Here is a 16673-nt window from a genome sequence, read left to right as displayed (position 1 = left end):
GGCCTGTTGTCATTTCATTAAACCAACGGTCTGCAGTGAATTATGCAAGGTCTTTGCAATGTCTGGTTCTGCAGAAGTCTGAGTGAGTGGAGCTCTAGAGGGTCATAGGCACTGAGATGTCAGATGGCCAAGAAGATTCTCCACCCGGCTGATGCAGGAGATGGACATGGGTCTCCTCATTGCCCTCTCAGAGCAAGCAGACACTTGCACAAGTCTTGGACCAACCTTTGTCCCTTCTGAAGTCCCAAGGGGTGAGCATGCGTGTGTAGCTGACTCCCTGCCACCATCTCCACTGACTAAAACGGGAGCTTGGACAAGAAGCTCCCATGCACATAGCTGTTTTCTGGACCCCAAAAGTTGGGCAGATAGAATCCTCTTCTGAGACTGTGGAGTGCTAGATGTGCTGGCATTAGATGTCCTGCTGTACTCCTCCAAATGAGGTCCTGAAGCATAAGGAAATGAACTTGCACTGTTCTCTGTCCCTGTGCATGTGCTCCATCTGCTTATGAGATGGGAGCAGGGTCTTGTAGAGCAGGGCACGTCCACCTCTCTTAGATAACCATCCTCTGATGAGGCCAACTGCAATGTCTCAGTCTCTCTCCATGGCTAACAGAGAGACCATTGGTGACCATTTTGTGGACGTGAGTGGACATTTGCCAGGGGTGGCAGGGGTGACCTTTCAGTACCTTTCAGGAACCATCAGCCCTGGAGGCCCGTGATCATCTCGGAAATCCACAGGGGACAGAAAATGTCCCATCTCCAGCTGGGTCCCTGCTCCTGAGCTGGGCCTGGCTCCTGGGACTGCGGGAGCCCATGGCAACCTGGCAGGAGCTGCAGAGAGACAGCTCTGCCCAGGAGCAGCTCCTCATAAAGGAGCACCAAGACTCAGGGCACTGCCCGCAGGCACCAGGCTGGGACGAATCGCTCATAAGTGAAAGGCAGTCGGGAATGGGAGGACACCCGAGAATCTCAGTGCAGGGAGAAATCTTCCGAGCCCTTGACACGGTAAGTCTGTGTCTGTGGGGCAACAGTGCTGTGGGTGCTGGAGGGATCTTCTGAACCTGGCACAGCACCTTCAGATCAATAGGATGTGTCAGGGTGTCTCTCCCAGCCTCTCCTGTTTGAATTAGGGGGTGCTTTAGAGCAGGGATTCCCAGCCGCACGTTCAGAGGGACAGGGCATCACAACTGCCTTCTCCCTGGATGCACCCAGGTGCTCATGGGCTGTAATACAGAGCCGTGTCCCAGTACCCCAGGGTGCTGCGTGCCCAGGGCAGTGACTCTGCCCCCTGCGAGGGTCAGCACTCAGCCTGCCCCGGGAAAGCCCCACGGTGCTGCAGGGAGATGCTCTGGGTGGGAGGAGAGACCCCCATCAGGGCAGGCTCATTTTCTGAAGGAGCCTTTCCAAGAGGACAGTCAAGGCAGTGTTAATGTTAAAGACAAGGAGCTTTCAGGAGTCTGTTTTCAGTTTCCTGTTTGTTAAGGGCCAGGGGTGTATGGAAAGGATATGCCAGGTTGGGGCAGGAGACTGAGACTCCCAGTCCCTTAAATGGAGAGATCTGTGGGGAACCTCAGCAAGTCCCTTCCCCCTCCCTGACTGCAGACAGCACCAGCATCACCTTCTCTGGCCTCACCAGGGTCTGGCTGACCTTCTCCTCCCCACCTGCAAACACAGAGATGTCCCTGGGCTGCTGCAGAGCAGAGTGAGTGTCCAGAGGATGGGACAGTGTCTGTGACACTGACAGGGAGAAGACATGGGGCAGAGGAAGAGCTGCCAGCAGGAAAAGCTCCAGCAGTGGAGATACAATCAGTAAATGGGAGGGAACTATAAACATAATTGCTATGAGAGGTGGGATTAGGATCAACCCAGTCAGTCCCTGCAATGGAGACGTCTTCCTCTAAGCAAAGCCCCGTGTCTCCTCTCCCACCCCTCAAGGCCATGGAGTCCTGGCCACAAGCCCCTTCCTTAGTAGAAGAGGGGCTGTGTCTCTCCTGCAGCCTGGTCCTTTCCCAGTGCAGGACACGGGGACTGAGAGGGACTGTCCTCAGATGTCACTGGGGGGTGGCATGCACAGCTGGGGAGGTGAAGGCTTTCCTCAGTGCTCCTCTGTCTGCTGCTCCTTACTTTCCCTTGGCAGAAGGTTCTGTAGGGGTTAAATAGCTAATGTAGAATAAGCTGAGTCTTAGAGCACAAGGACCCATGATAACTAGCGGAGTCCAGATGTCCTGCTCATGGCAGGGGCAGAACCCTTGATAGATGGCAGGGTCAGGATGTCCTGCTCATGGCAAGGTCTGGACCCTTGATAGGTGGCGGGGTTAGGATGCCCTGCTCTCAATCAGGATGATAGAAGGGCTGCTTATCCAGATGTTTTAATTCAGCAAAATAGATAACATTAACAAGAATGCAAAACAGGAAAACGAGATGGGGGAACACTCTTGGGTAAGAACGGTATAAAAGGGGGGACGCCCGAAGTGGTCGGGGTCCGTGGTGTGACCCTTGCGTGGGAAAGCCCGGACCCCAGCTAGCTGGTAATACTTATTATCTTTCTCTTATTATTAAAAAGCACAATATATCGATGGTGTTTGCCTCTTTCTCTGTTGATTCGAAAACCGGACCTAACAGTTCATACTGTTACTCTTCATTCCTTCACCTGCGTGTGCTGATCTGGTTTTGCTCTCTGGAGCTAAGGAGGGGAATTCAGCTGCAGTTCAGGCAGTAACTTCCCTCTCCCACTGCATTCCCTCAAGCAACAGTGAAGACATTTAGGTGATGTGAGGATGGGGTCCGTCTTAGTGGAAATGAGATGCCCAGAAGGGGTCAGTTCAGCCCCTGCCTTCACTGCACTGTTCCTCTCCCTTGGTGGAGTGGGAACTGCGGTGACTGATTCAGGTCCAGACACCTCTGTTGAAGAGAGCAGCCTGGAACGGGGGTTAGATTAATCCCTCCCAGTGATATTCCCTCTCAAACAGAGCTGTCATGAGTGTGGCCTCTCTCCCTCTCCCTCTCCCTCTCTCTCTCTCTGTCACAATAGTAAGTGGAGAATATTCCCACTTTCCGTCACTCCACACTTCACCAAATCCCTTTCACTCAGGTCACAGTACCCATCCCCAGGTGTCCCCTGCAAATGCATGAGTCAATTTGACACCTCCGTTTACACCCCACAGTAGAGCAGGACTGACTGCCCTGGAAGCAGGCAGAGAGGCAGAGCACACTCACCCAGCACAAACCAGAGGTCAAGAAAGGGAGCGGAACAAGGTAAAGGAAAGGACCCATGTGGGGGTACCATGAGGAGTAGAATGGATTTTATTCAGAGAAGCTTGTTCTAACTTTAACTTGTTGATACTTTTTCCTCATTGGAGAATGTGCTGAATGAAGATTAAATGTCCAACAGAAGCTCCCTCAATGAATTCCTCCTCCTGGCATTCGCAGACAGGAGGGAGCTGCAGCTCTTGCACTTCTCGCTCTTCCTGGGCATCTACCTGGCTGCCCTCCTGGCCAACGGCCTCATCATCACAGCCGTAGCCTGCGACCACCGCCTCCGCACCCCCATGTACTTCTTCCTCCTCAACCTCTCCCTCCTCAACCTTGGCTCCATCTCCACCACTCTCCCCAAATCCATGCACAATTCCCTGTGGGACACCAGGGCCATCTCATACTTGGGATGCGCTACCCAGATCTTTCTGTTTGCCTTTTTTGTGTCAGCAGAGTATTTTCTTCTCACAGTCATGGCCTATGACCGCTACGTTGCCATCTGCAGACCCCTGCACTACGGGACCCTACTGAGCAGCACAGCTTGTGTAAAATCGGCAGCAGCTGCCTGGACCAGTGGCTTTCTCAGTGCTCTCCTGCACACTGGGAACACATTTTCCCTACCCCTCTGCCAAGGCAATGTGGTGGAGCAGTTCTTCTGTGAGATCCCCCAGATCCTCAAGCTCTCCTGCTCACGCTCCAACCTCAGGGAAGTTGGGCTTCTTGTGGTTAGTTTCTGTTTGGTCTTTGGGTGTTTCATTTTCATTGTAGTGTCCTACGTGCAGATCTTCAGAGCTGTACTGAGGATCCCCTCTGAGCAGGGCCGGCGCAAAGCCTTTTCCATGTGCCTCCCGCACCTGGCCGTGGTCTCTCTCTTTGTCAGCACTGACATACTTGTCTATCTGAAGCCCTCGTCTGTCTCCTCCCCAGCTCTGGATCTCGTGCTGTCCTTTCTGTACTCGGTGGTGCCTCCAGCAGTGAACCCCCTCATCTACAGCATGAGGAACAAGGAGCTCAGGGACACACTAGAAAAGATGGTTCAATGGATATGAGGTCATTGCCAATACTTGTCCCACGTTCATTCACTCATCAGAATATCCCTCATCAAGGATGTGTGTTATGCATATTTTCCTTCTTAGTTTTCTCTTGTACATCCATCTCAGACAAATATAATAAGTAAATAAATAAATATATCCACTTCATTGCATGTCTCCTCGGGAACCTCTCTTTTGAATTGGACCCAGATCCTGGGTTGAAGCAGGAAACCAGGCTTCTTCCCCCTTCTCCAGCAGAGAGGGGGCACTTCAGAGCCCACTGCTCGAGCTCCCTCGCATGCCCCTAGTGCAGTGAGGAGAGTTTCCTTGTGCAGTGTCTCTTCCAGAACTGGCACCAAGGGAGCTCAGGGGGACAGGGTTAGGCTCAGACGAGTACAGACGGGGTGAGACCATGGGCCCCATGTCCATTAGGAGCGCTCAGCTGCCCCAGGCACCGTCAGGGTGTCATCTCAAACCCCTCTCCTGTGATGGTGGCAGCCAGATGTCACTGTGGGCTCTTCCCTTCTGTCTCCAGTGCTGTAACATTACAAGTGGAGGGACAGTGCAGGGGAGGAGACTCAGGCAGCAGCCTGTGGGGACAGACCCTCTGCTTGGCAATGTCACCCCCACACTCCCACAGCAGGCATTTCCTCACTGCAGCCTTCTCATGGGATCTGCAGCTTTCTGGAGACACATCCCAGCAGAGCAGGACTTTCTCTTTCTAGAGTTGTTCTCTTCATTTCCATGCTGTGCTTCTATGCTCTGTTGCATGGATATAGCCCAGGAGTTGTCATAACCTGGTGATGCTCTGTTGTGTTGCCATGTGAACGTGTCCTGGAAGCACAGGCAGGACCAGGCACTGGGCACCCTTCTGTCAGCCCTGGCCTCCAGACTAATATTTCCTATAATTAAAGGGCATCTCCTCTGTGATATGTCTGAAACCAGGCATCTATTCACAGGATGGCTGCAATATGTCCAAGGTGGGGTGGAACCGCAGAAGGGCCTGATATTCTGATTGTAAGATCTATGGGTTCCAGCGATGAGCTCAGAGTCCCCAGATGATTAGGGATTAGACTGGGTTTATGGTTCATCTCTCAGTGACCAGTGGAGATAGGGAACGGTCTCTGAAGTGTCTACCTGGGGCTTTCCCAGAGGAGACCACGCTGATGATAGATGCTTCTGGAGGGGCCCCCAGGAGAGCTCAGGGGATTCCAAGGGAGAGCATGTGCCTGGGGACGGGCAATGAGTGGAGCTTCACGAAATGAGGGACGATCAACAGTGGGGTAAGCAGAAGGTAGAGCACTAAATCCAGGTGTACGTATCACAGAATCACAGAACGGTTGAGATTGGGAGAGACTAAGGGAGATCATCTAGTTCAACACTCCTGCACGAGGAGAGACACCTAGAACACATTGCACAGAGTCGTATCCAGGCGGGTTTTGAGTATCTCCGGAGGAGGAGACTCCACAACCTCTCCTGGCACCCTGTTCCAGGGCTCTGTCACCCTCACAGTAAAGAAGTTCTTCCTCACATGGCAGTGGAGTTTCCTGTGTTTAGCTTACATCCATTACTGCTTGTCCTGTCGTTGGCCACTACCGAAAAGAGTTTGGCCCCAACCTCTTTACATTCTTCCCTCAGGTATTTGTACATGTTGATAAGATCCCTTCTCAATTTTCTCTTCTCCAGACTAAACAGGTCCACCTCACTTAGTGTTTTCTCATACAAGACATGCTCCAGGCTCTTAATACTCTTTGTTGCTCTACACTTGACCCTTTCTAGAAGTTCCACATCCCTCTTGAACCGGGGAGGCCAGAACTGCACACAGTACTCCAAGTGCGGCCTCACCAGAGGTGAGGAGAGGGGCAGGATCCCCTTTCTCGACCTGCTGGCAACACTCCTCCTAATGCAGGCCAGGATCCTATTGCCCTTCCTGGCACATTGTTGGCAACTGGCTAACTTGTTGTCAACCTGGGCTCCCAAATCCCTCTCTGTGGAGCTGCTTTCCAGCAGGTCAGCCCCTTATCTGTACAGAGTTATTCCTGTTCAGGTGCAGGACCCTTAACTTGTCCTGGTTGAACCCTATGAGGTTCCTCTCTGCCCAACTCTCCATCCTGTCCAAATTCCTCTGAATGGCAGCACAGCCCTTTGGAGTGTTGGCCCCTCCACCCAGTTTGGTATTGTCCACAAACTTGCTGAGAGTGCACTCTGTGCCCTCATCCAAATCACTGATGAATAAAGTTGAACAGCACTGGAAGCAGTGCTGAGCCCTGGGGGACACCACTAGCCACAGGCCTCCACTTAGACTCAGCTCCATTTATCACAACCTTCAGAGCTCTGCCATCCAGCCAGTTCCAGGAAGAATCATGGACTCCTTGCACAGAGGGTGGACGGGGCCTCAGGAGATCTCTGTCCCAATCTCCTTGCTCACAGCCTGGTCAGCCCTGGTGTCACACCAGCTTGCTCTGTTTTCATGCACTCTGGTCTTGGAAACCTCTGAGGGAGGAGACTACACAATCTCTCTGGACAACCAATTCCAGTGTTTCATCACAGGGTAAGTGCTCCAGCTCCCCAACTCTAGTGAGGGTCCTTGGCCTAATTTTCTCCCAGTTATCAACATCTTTCTTGTTCCAGGAAACCACACTTGGAGGCAGTGTTCTCCATGTGGTCTAATGAACACTGATTAAAGGTATTCACCATTTCCCTTGACCTCCTGGCTGTGCTGCTGCTCATAGCACCATGATTCTTACGGCCTCCTTTGCTGCCAGGGAATGCTGCTGTCTCATGTTTTTCCTCCGTCCCCCAGGATGCTCAGGTCTCTTCCAGAGAGCTGCTGCCCCGAGCTCTCTCAGTATCTCCTCACAGGGGAGATCCTCCAGTCTCTTGATCATTTTTGTAGTCCCACACTGGACTCCCTCCAGTAGTTCCATGTCCCTTTTGTAGTGGAGAGCCCAGAACTGGGCACAGGACTCCTCATGTGTCCTCAGCAGGGCTAAGTAGAGGGCCAGGGTCGCCTCCCTCCATTTGCTGGCAACACTTCCTAACACACCCCAGGCACCTCTCCATGAGCATTCTGAGATGAGGCAGAGTGACTTAGCAATAACATCCACCAGATACTGCAGCACTCTTGGGTACATCCCAATCTCAAGAAAGTTTTACTGCGTAGACCATCTTTGGGCTTGGCAGGTGTTTTCCTTAAAGACCTTTTGGCTTTCCTGAACTCCTGGGCCCTTCAGAGCTGCCTTCTATGGAATCTCCCACCTGTCAGAATCTCCCACAGGTCAGATCTGTTCCTCTGAAGTCCAGGCTCTGTGCTCCACTCCTGTCCCTCCTCTACTGGACCTGAAAATCTGCTTTTCTTACTGTCGCTTAAGGACAGGTTGACAGTGAATATCCCATGCCTGATGCTTTCCCTGATGTATTTCCCTCCCCACTCCCTCACCCCCAAATAAGAGCCAGGGCCTGTGATCTACAGACTTTCTCACATTGCTTAAAATGAGCTGTCATCCACCTCCTCACCCTGACTGCATGGTCTGTAGCTCTCATCATCATGTCACCCTTACTCTGATGCTCACCCACAAGCACCTGCCCAAACTATTGCCCATCTTATGGAAGCTGTGCATGCATCTGAGCTGCCCCTCCACATAAAACAGCCTCCTCCTCCTTCCTGGCAGTCTCCCCTGAAGAGCTTTTACCTCAGCAGCACAGACCTCCAGTTGTGTGAATGGTCCTAATGCATCTCAGTTATTCCAGTGATGTAGAGATCCTGTGATAGTTTATGCTGCGTATGCCAGGCTCCAGGCATTTGCATATATTTGGGCTGCAAAACATCAGGTGTGTCACAGCAAAGAGATTTCTCACAGTGAAACCTGTTACCAGGGCCTGTGTGCAATGGCCCCACTTGACAGCAGACCATGCTGACTTGGAGAGCAGGTGGCAATGTAAATGGTCAGAGGAGGTTCCTACTGCAAGAGCAAAGCCTGCAGTGCCCAAGACCAGGGAGAAACAGAGCTGGGCTGTGCAGGAATGGCAGGAGAGGGCTTTGTTGCCTGAGCTGATTCGTAGCACTTTGTAGCCTGTGATAGAGGTGAGCCAATCTCTAGACAGGACAAGGCCTCACTGAAGGTGTTCTTGGGCTTGAGCCAGCTGTGATCCAGTCATCCTGGGGTCATCATTAGTCCCATCATATCATCCAGGGTGAAAAGAGGTTCTGTAGGAACAAAGTGAGGAGCTGTTAAGAGAGCAGAGACCAGAGCAGACACCTTGGTGTGACGTGCCTCTCCCATTTATGGAGCATGCTCGGCTGCAGGAGGGATGGACTTGGCCCAAAGGCAGTGGTGAGATCCAGTTGTTTGGGCACTGGGAGGGAACCCGAGATGCCCTGGGGCGCTTGTCCAGCTCCAGCTCCAAAGGGACATGGCTTCCCATAGATCCCATGCTGTGTCTGCTAGAGAAGACGTTTGGTTATGCCGGACAACACAGGCATCTCTCTTGGCCCAGCCAGCCTATTCCTGTGTCACTGAAGGATATGTCTGCACTGAATTATATTAGCTTTTTGCACTGTAATGATCTGCCTGGGTCTCTGCTTTATACTACATGGTCCTCACATAGTAGTGGAAGGCATCTGGGGCCATTTGGGATGGCAAAGGACATTTCCAACCTGGTCCTATCCAGAAGCTCCATGAGAATGTGGGTCTCAGATTTGCTCCAGCGGAGCAAACAGACATGGGCACATTTTTGGTACCTCCTCTGCCTCTTCAACTGCCCCCAGCTGTTTGTGTGTCATTCCACCCTCTATCACCAATGATTACAAGGGGAGCTTAGAGAAGGAGCTCGCGTGCAGATGTCAGTGCTGTGCACACTTCAGCGTGGGCAAGCAGAATCCCACCTTCTGTGTGTTTGTGGAGTTCAAGGGAGGAATCTGAATCCCATCCCAGATCAGTGACTTCTGAACCAGCATGTGATGCCCACACAGATTCATCTGAATCAATGAGCCCCTTCTTTGCCCCTGTCTCTGTGTCCTACCTATGAGAGTCTTACTAACTAGGGACTTCCAGAGTGGGACCTTTTAAACTTGCATAGATAGTCATCCTCTGACGAAATAGATGGCAGGTTGGGAATTCTTCTTTCTCCACTCAGTTGGAAAGGACAACAAGTGATTATTTTAGTTTACTTAACAAACATTTCCCAGGAGGAGGGGGGACAAGGGACAGAGAAATTGGTGAGTTCAGCTGGGCCTCTGCTCCTCAGCGGGGCCAGGCTCCTGGGACGGAGGCAGCTCGTGGCAGCCTGGCAGCACTGCCCAGAGACAGCGTGTGCAGGAGCAGCTCCTGTGCCAAGAGCAGCAGGGCTGCGGGCACTGCCTGCTGCTGCGGACAGGAGAGGAGAGAAGGCAGCGAGAGGGGAACGGCAGTGTGGAGCGGGAGCACAGAGGAGAACTGGTGGAGAAATCATCACAGCCCTTGACACGGTGAGTCTCTGCGAGGAGGGCAATGCTACTGAGGTTCCTGGAGGAGTCTTCTGACCCCAATCCATTACAGATCGGGGTTTTAACGATCATTCTCTCACTTTCTCCTGTGCAGAGAATCGGGAGATGCTTCAGAGCAGCGTTCCTGCCACTCCAACACAGTGACAGGACATGCTGCTCTCTTCTCCTGGGGATGGCTGCAGGGTGTGAAGCCGGGGTGAGCACTGTGGTCTGCCCAGGGCTGTAATTCAGAGCAGTGTCCCTGTGCTCCATGGTGTTGTGAGCCCGGGGCAGTGACTCTGCCACCTGTGAGTGTCAGCGCTCAGCCTGCCTGGGGAGCTCCCCATGGCTCTGTGGGGAGAAGATCTGGGTTAGAAGAGAGCTTGAGCCTCCCATCAAGAGGATGCTGTATTTTCTGCCTTGGGGACATATCAGAGGTGACTTTTCATCAAGAACACCATGGCAGGGAACTCCTGATAGAGAAGTGTCATCAAGACTCTGGGCTCTCACTTTTATTCTCTTTGTGTGGTGTAAAATGGACATGAATCTGTCAGATTTAGACAGGGGATGGAGGCTCATAGATGGTGACACTGAGAGAAGAGCACTAGTGGGAGAACCTCAGCAAATGCTTTCACCCACCCCTCAGCCTACAGAACGGGCCAGCATCCCCTTTCCAGCCTCAGCAAGGTTTGTCTCACCCGCAAACACAAAGGTGCCCTGGGCAGGATCCTGGCCCCAGCGGGTGTCTGCAGGGCAGAGCCGAGGGCCCAGCGGGTGGGATGGGGTCTGTGAGCACAAACAGGGCAGACACGTAGGGATGGAGGAACAGCTCCCACAGGGACGGCTCCCCGTGCAGCAGAGTCATGGCCAGAGGGTGAGAGGAAACTGTCACCTCCAGCACCTCCTCTCCTGTCCCCACCAGCACAACCCTCTGCTCTGCAAGCTGCGGCACCCAGACCATATTTCCTTGGCAGATGGACATGAAGGAGGCACTCCTGAGAGCTCCCTTTCCCCAGCCCTGCCTGGCCCTGATTCTCTCAGCACAGCTATCGGGGTGTTGCTCTGTGTTTCCCACCGGCCCGTGTCCGTCCCTTGGACTCTCTGGGCAGGGGGTTTCTGCTGCAGCCCAGACACCGACCCTGTGGGTCCTGCCATGCAGATGTGTCCTTGTGTGTGAGGTGCCCAACACCCCTCTGCCCTGTGGTGCTTGGAGCCAGGTACTGTGACGGTCTGTGCATGAGCCAATTCTCCCTTGAGGACATCTCATCCTTCAAATATTTTCTCTGTATTTTAGTTGGTTGGGCTGCAAGCTGCCCTACAGAGGGGCACACCTCCCCCATTACGGCTGAGTCTTATAGAGGGGCTCCATGGAGAAGCTCTCCAGGTACTGAGGCCCTGGAATTGCTGCTGGCAGCTGGATGCGGGCAGCTGGAATAAGCCCAATGTGGTTCATGCTTGAAAAGGAGGGCTGAGACCTTCCTCAAGAACTCTGAGACAGGGCACTGGGTTGGGTGATCTGCACTTTGAACCTGGATTCCTCTACACTCCATGGTGTGATTTCTTTCTATGGTAAAATGAGTGAAATTGTCCTCCGCATCAGAGGAGCGAACACAGGGCAGCTGGGAACAGGTCAGCTCTTCTCACTCTGCATTAATGCTATAGTGATCCCTTTTGCCCCTCTATAACCACAGCCATTTATTCAGAGTATAGTAGGAATGCTGAGGATTTCTGTGTCCTCATGGAAAACTCACCCAGCACCAACCAGAGCTCAAGACACAGACCTCAATAACTTGAGACTTGACTGAAATGGGAATTCATAAAGTTTGTGAGCTAAAGGAAGGCTTATGAGAAAGATTTACACATGGAAATCTGTTCTAATTTCTCAACAACTCTTTTTCCTCTCAGTCCTTCAGTGGCCTGAAGGAGCGAATGTCCAACAGCAGCTCCCCCAGTGACTTCCTGCTCCTGCCATTCGCAGACACACGGGAGCTGCAGCTCTTGCACTTCTTGCTCTTCCTGGGCATCTACCTGGCTGCCCTCCTGGCCAATGGCCTCATCATCACAGCCGTAGCCTGCGACCACCATCTCCACACCCCCATGTACTTCTTCCTCCTCAACCTCTCCCTCCTTGACCTGGGCTCCATCTCCACCACTGTCCCCAAATCCATGGCCAATTCCCTGATGGACACAAGGGCCATTTCCTACTTGGGATGTGTTGGGCAGGTCTTAAGTTTTACTATTTTTGTATCAGCTGAGCTTTCTCTCCTCACAGTCATGGCCTATGACCGCTACGTTGCCATCTGCAGACCCCTGCACTATGGGACCCTCCTGGACAGCAGAGCTTGTGTCAAAATGGCAGCGGCTGCCTGGGCCAGTGGCTTTCTCAATGCTTTCCTGCACACTGGGAACACATTTTCCCTACCCCTCTGCCAAGGCAATGTGGTGGAGCAGTTCTTCTGTGAGATCCCCCAGATCCTCAAGCTCTCCTGCTCACACTCCTACCTCAGAGAAGTTGGGCTTCTTGGGGTTACTGGCTGTTTATGCATTGGATGTTTCATTTTCACTGTGGTGTCCTATGTGCAGATCTTTGCTGCTGTGCTAAGGATCCCCTCTGAGCAGGGCCGGCACAAAGCCTTTTCTATGTGCCTCCCGCACCTGGCTGTGGTCTCTCTGTTTGTCAGCACTTCATTTTTTGCCTACCTGAAGCCCCCCTCCATCTCCTCCCCAGCTCTGGATCTGGTGGTGGCTCTTCTATATGCGGTGGTGCCTCCAACTCTGAACCCCCTCATCTACAGCATGAGGAACAAGGAGCTCAAGGACGCAGTGAGGAAACTGGTTACAAGGGTCCAGTGTCAGCAACAGTAATCCCCTCTTGTGCAACCACTCACCAGTTACAGGCTGTCTGGCATCAAGGCTTTATGCTGTTCCATAATTCCTTCCCTTCCCTTGCCTTGCCTTCCCTTCCCTTCCCTTCCCTTCCCTTGCCTTCCCTTCCCTTCTCTTCCCTTGCCTTCCCTTCCCTTGCCTTCCCTTGCCTTCCCTTCCCTTCCCTTGCCTTCCCTTCCCTTCCCTTCCCTTCCCTTCCCTTCCCTTCCCTTCCCTTCCCTTCCCTTCCCTTGCCTTCCCTTCCCTTCCCTTCCCTTCCCTTCCCTTCCCTTCCCTTCCCTTCCCTTCCCTTCCCTTCCCTTCCCTTCCCTTCCCTTCCCTTCCCTTCCCTTCCCTTCCCTTTCCCTTCCCTTCCTTCTCCTTCCCTTCCTTTCCTTCTCCTTCCCTCCCCTTCCTTCTCCTTCCCTTCCTTTCCCTTCCATGCCCTTTGCCTTCCCTTCCCTTCCCTTCTCTTCCCTTCCCTTCCTTCTCCTTCCCTTCCCTTCCTTCTCCTTCCCTTCCTTCTCCTTCCCTTCCCTTCCCTCCCCTCCTTCCTTTGCTTTTCTCTCTTCCACTCTTTCTCCTTTTCTCATTCTTTTTTGTTTCTTCTGATGCATTCACATAAAAAAATAAATAAGTGAATATACAAATAGTGAGTACCGATTCCTCTCATTTGTATCTTCTCCAGAGATTGTGTTGAAGCAGGAAGCCAGGCTTCCCCCTTCACCAGCAGAGAGGGGCAACCTCAGAGCCCGCTGGTCAGAGCTCCCCCAGGTGTAATGTCCCTCAGTGCAGTGAGGAGAGTTTCCCTGTGCAGTGTCTCTTCCTGCTCCGGCACCAAGGGAGCTCCGGGGCACAGAGTTTGGCTCAGACGAGTACAGATGGGGTGAGACCATGGGTCCCCTGTCCATTGGGAGAGCTCAGCTGCTCCAGGCGCAGTCAGCATGTCATCTCACAACCCTCTCCTGCAAGGGTGACAGCCACGTGTCACCGTGGGCTGATCCCTTCCCTCTACAGAGCTCCAACTTGTGGGAGAGGGGGAACGTTGGAGAGGAGGGGACTCAGGCAGCAGCTTGTGAGGACAGACCCTGTGCTTGGCAGCATCCTCCCCACAGTGACAACAGCCTTCCTGTGGGGGCGGCAGCTTTCCTGGAGACACGTCCCAGCAGAGCAACAGGGCTCTTTCTTTTGAGAGTCGCTCTCTTCATTTCCATGCTGTCCTTCCATGTTCTATTCTGTGGATATGGTCCAGCATCTCCCATATCCTGGGGATCACAGGTTGTGTTTCCATGTGCATGTGTCCTAAAACAACAGGCAGGAGGAGTCCTTGGGCTCCCTTACACCACTGCTGGACTCCAGAATAATATTTCCATAATAAAAGGGGATCTGCCCTGACATCAGCTTAATTCTGGCCCTCCTTCAGAAACTGGAGCCAAAAAATATACCCAAGGGTGTGCAACCACAAAAGGGCCTGCTCTTCTGCTTGTGAACTCCATGAGATCCAAGGGATGAGCTCAGTGTTCCCGGGTGCTCTGTTAGCCTGAATCCAGGGTTCATCGCTCAGTGACCAGGGGACATGGGCAATGGGCTCTGCATTGCCTGTGCCAGGCTGCTCCACACGTGACCGTGCTGGTGAGAGATGCTTCTGGAGGGGCATCCAAACCCCCAGGGGAGCTCCAGGGGCAGTGAGTGCAGCTTTACTGAACCAGGGGGATTCACAGTGCAGTGACCAGAAGGGAGAGCACTAAATCCAGGTGCATGCAGGGAAAGGAGGGCTCTGCAATCCCGGAACAGAGAGTGGGGACCCAGGAGGCCCAGGGAAGGGGCACTGGAGGGTAAACAGGGCTGCTCCACGTGGGAGCTGGGAGCTGAGAGTGCTGGCAGGGCAGGCAGGGGAGGTACCCCCTGAGAAGAGGTGACATCCCACGGTGCCAGGACAAGAGGAGCAGAGCAGCTTTGGGGATGTTAAGGGGGGTCACACAGTCTAGTGTCACACAGTCTAGTGATGGCCACGCAAGACTGGAAGCCACCAAGCAGCCCAGGTTTGTGGGGGACATGGACTGGAGACCTCCAGAGGTCACTCCTCCCCACAACTGCTCTGCAACTCAGTGACTTCTTTTGCCTCATCCCCTGATCCAGAAGCATTGGAAGTTCATTCTGCATGAAGATCCTGGTGCTCCTACTCTGGAGCTGGCATCCATCGAAGCCTGGAGACCGGCCTCCACAAAGGCATCGCCTGCCCAGTGCCAAAGTTGTGCAGCTGAGGGCAAGGGTCTTTGCCCCAATTCCCCTGTCCTCCTCCTGCTTCCAGCACCACAAATGCTGTGCCCATGTCAAACCCTTCAGCCTCCAGACTGCCCCGGGGCCTGAGGCAGCTCCAGCTCCTCCAGGGACGGGCTGCAGCCGTTCAGGATTGCGCTGAGATGGGGCTGGCACTATCAGGGTGGATGGGAGAGGGCAGCCCCCTCTGCCACACTGGGGCTGGTGCTGGGCACAGCTTTTCCGTGGGAGCTCCCTGCGGAGCCGCTCCAGGGGATCCTCCACCTCTGCCCTGGCAGCAGCACCAGTGCTCAGGGTGCCGGGGTGGAAGTGCACAGAGGGCAGGAGGGGACGGGCTGCCATGGGGGAGCATCGAGACCTGCTCTGTGCATGCAGGGATGGAGAGGAGAAATGCAGAGCTTGGCTGGAGCTGGAAAGAGCGAGGGGAGGGGAGGGCAACGCAGAGGCCTCCTGCCAGCACATCCAGAGCACAAAGAAGGAGGGAGGGAAATGGGGGCTGCTGCTCAGCAGGGTCAGGCCTGAGGCAACCCAGGAGCCGGTCCCTGCCCACCCCAGGCTGTGCCCCACACAGGGCTCCGCAGGCAGCTGGGCTGCAGGACCTGCTGGGCTCTGCTGCACAAGAGAGGTCGTGCAAGCCTGGTCTGTTCCTCTCCCTTGGGATATGGGGTCCTGTGAGAGGATGGAGCTGGCTATGGACTGCCCCACAGCTGGCTGAGGACTCAGTTGTGTGACAGTACAAATGGGACCTCCTCGGAAGAATCCCATGGGCTAGAACTATAGAAGGAAGGGGGGCCCAAGGAAGCTGGTTAGTTTTCAAGCGGCACTTCCTCCACACCCAGCAACAGGGCATCCCTGTGTGTAAGGAGTCAGGCAGAGGGGGCAGGAGACCTGCATGGATGAGCAGGGAGCTTGTGGCAATGCTCATGCAGAAGGTGGCGGTATACAGAACGTGGAAAAAAGGACAGGTCCCCTGGGAGAAATACAGGAATGTAGTCAGAGAATGCAGAGATGCCACAAGGAAAGCTAAGGCGCGGTTGGAACGCCATCTGGCAAGGGACGTTAAAAATAACAAGAAAAACATCTTCAAATATGTTAACAGGAAAAGGAAGATCAGGGAAAATGTGGGTCCGCTGGTGAATGGGATGGGCACCCTGGTTACAAATAACACAGAAAAAGCAGAGTTGCTGAATGCCTTCTTTGCTTCAGTGTTTACCAAGGGCAGCCCTTTAGAGCCCCAGGCCCTAGGGACAAGAGAAGAATCCGGGGGAGAGGAAGACTTGCCCTGGGTAGAGGAAGATTGGGTCAGAGAGCACCTAAGGAACCTCGATACCCACAAATCCATGGGCCCTGATGGGATGCACCCCAGAGTGCTGCGTGAGCTGGCAGAGGTCATAGCTAAGCCGCTCTCCATCATCTTTGAAAGATCCTGGAGAACGGGGGAGGTGCCGGAAGACTAGAAGAAGGCCAATGTCACGCCAGTCTTCAAAAAAGGCAAGAAGGAGGACCCAGGCAACTACAGGCCAGTGAGCCTCACCTCTGTCCCCGGAAAAGTGATGGAACAGCTCATACTGGCTGTTGTCTCCAGGCACATGAAGGACAAGAAGGTGCTCAAGAGTAGTCAGCATGGATTCACCAAGGGGAAGTCTTGCTTGACTAATCTGATAGCCTTCTATGATGGAATGACCAGCTGGATAGATGAGGGGAGAGCGATGGATGTCATTTATCTCGATTTCATCAAAGCTTTTGACACCGTCCCTCACAACATCCTCCTGGGCAAGCTC

At 53.6% G+C, this 16673-nt stretch overlaps 1 protein-coding gene across 1 annotated transcript; it reads left to right on the top strand.

Annotated features, from left to right (window-relative positions):
- The first annotated feature begins 11676 nt into the window (after positions 1-11676).
- On the top strand, positions 11677-12612 carry LOC148596318 (olfactory receptor 14A16-like). The gene has a single exon (XM_088523554.1). The coding sequence runs from the start codon at positions 11677-11679 to the stop codon at positions 12610-12612; it is 936 nt and encodes a 311-aa protein (XP_088379680.1).
- Positions 12613-16673: the final 4061 nt, after the last annotated feature.

Source organism: Tinamus guttatus, unplaced genomic scaffold, assembly GCF_059628265.1.
Source record: "Tinamus guttatus ecotype Peru unplaced genomic scaffold, ASM5962826v1 Tinamus_guttatus_pri_ptg000015l, whole genome shotgun sequence".
NCBI classification, from domain to species: Eukaryota; Metazoa; Chordata; class Aves; order Tinamiformes; family Tinamidae; genus Tinamus; species Tinamus guttatus.
This window is presented reverse-complemented; position numbering and strand designations above follow the sequence as displayed.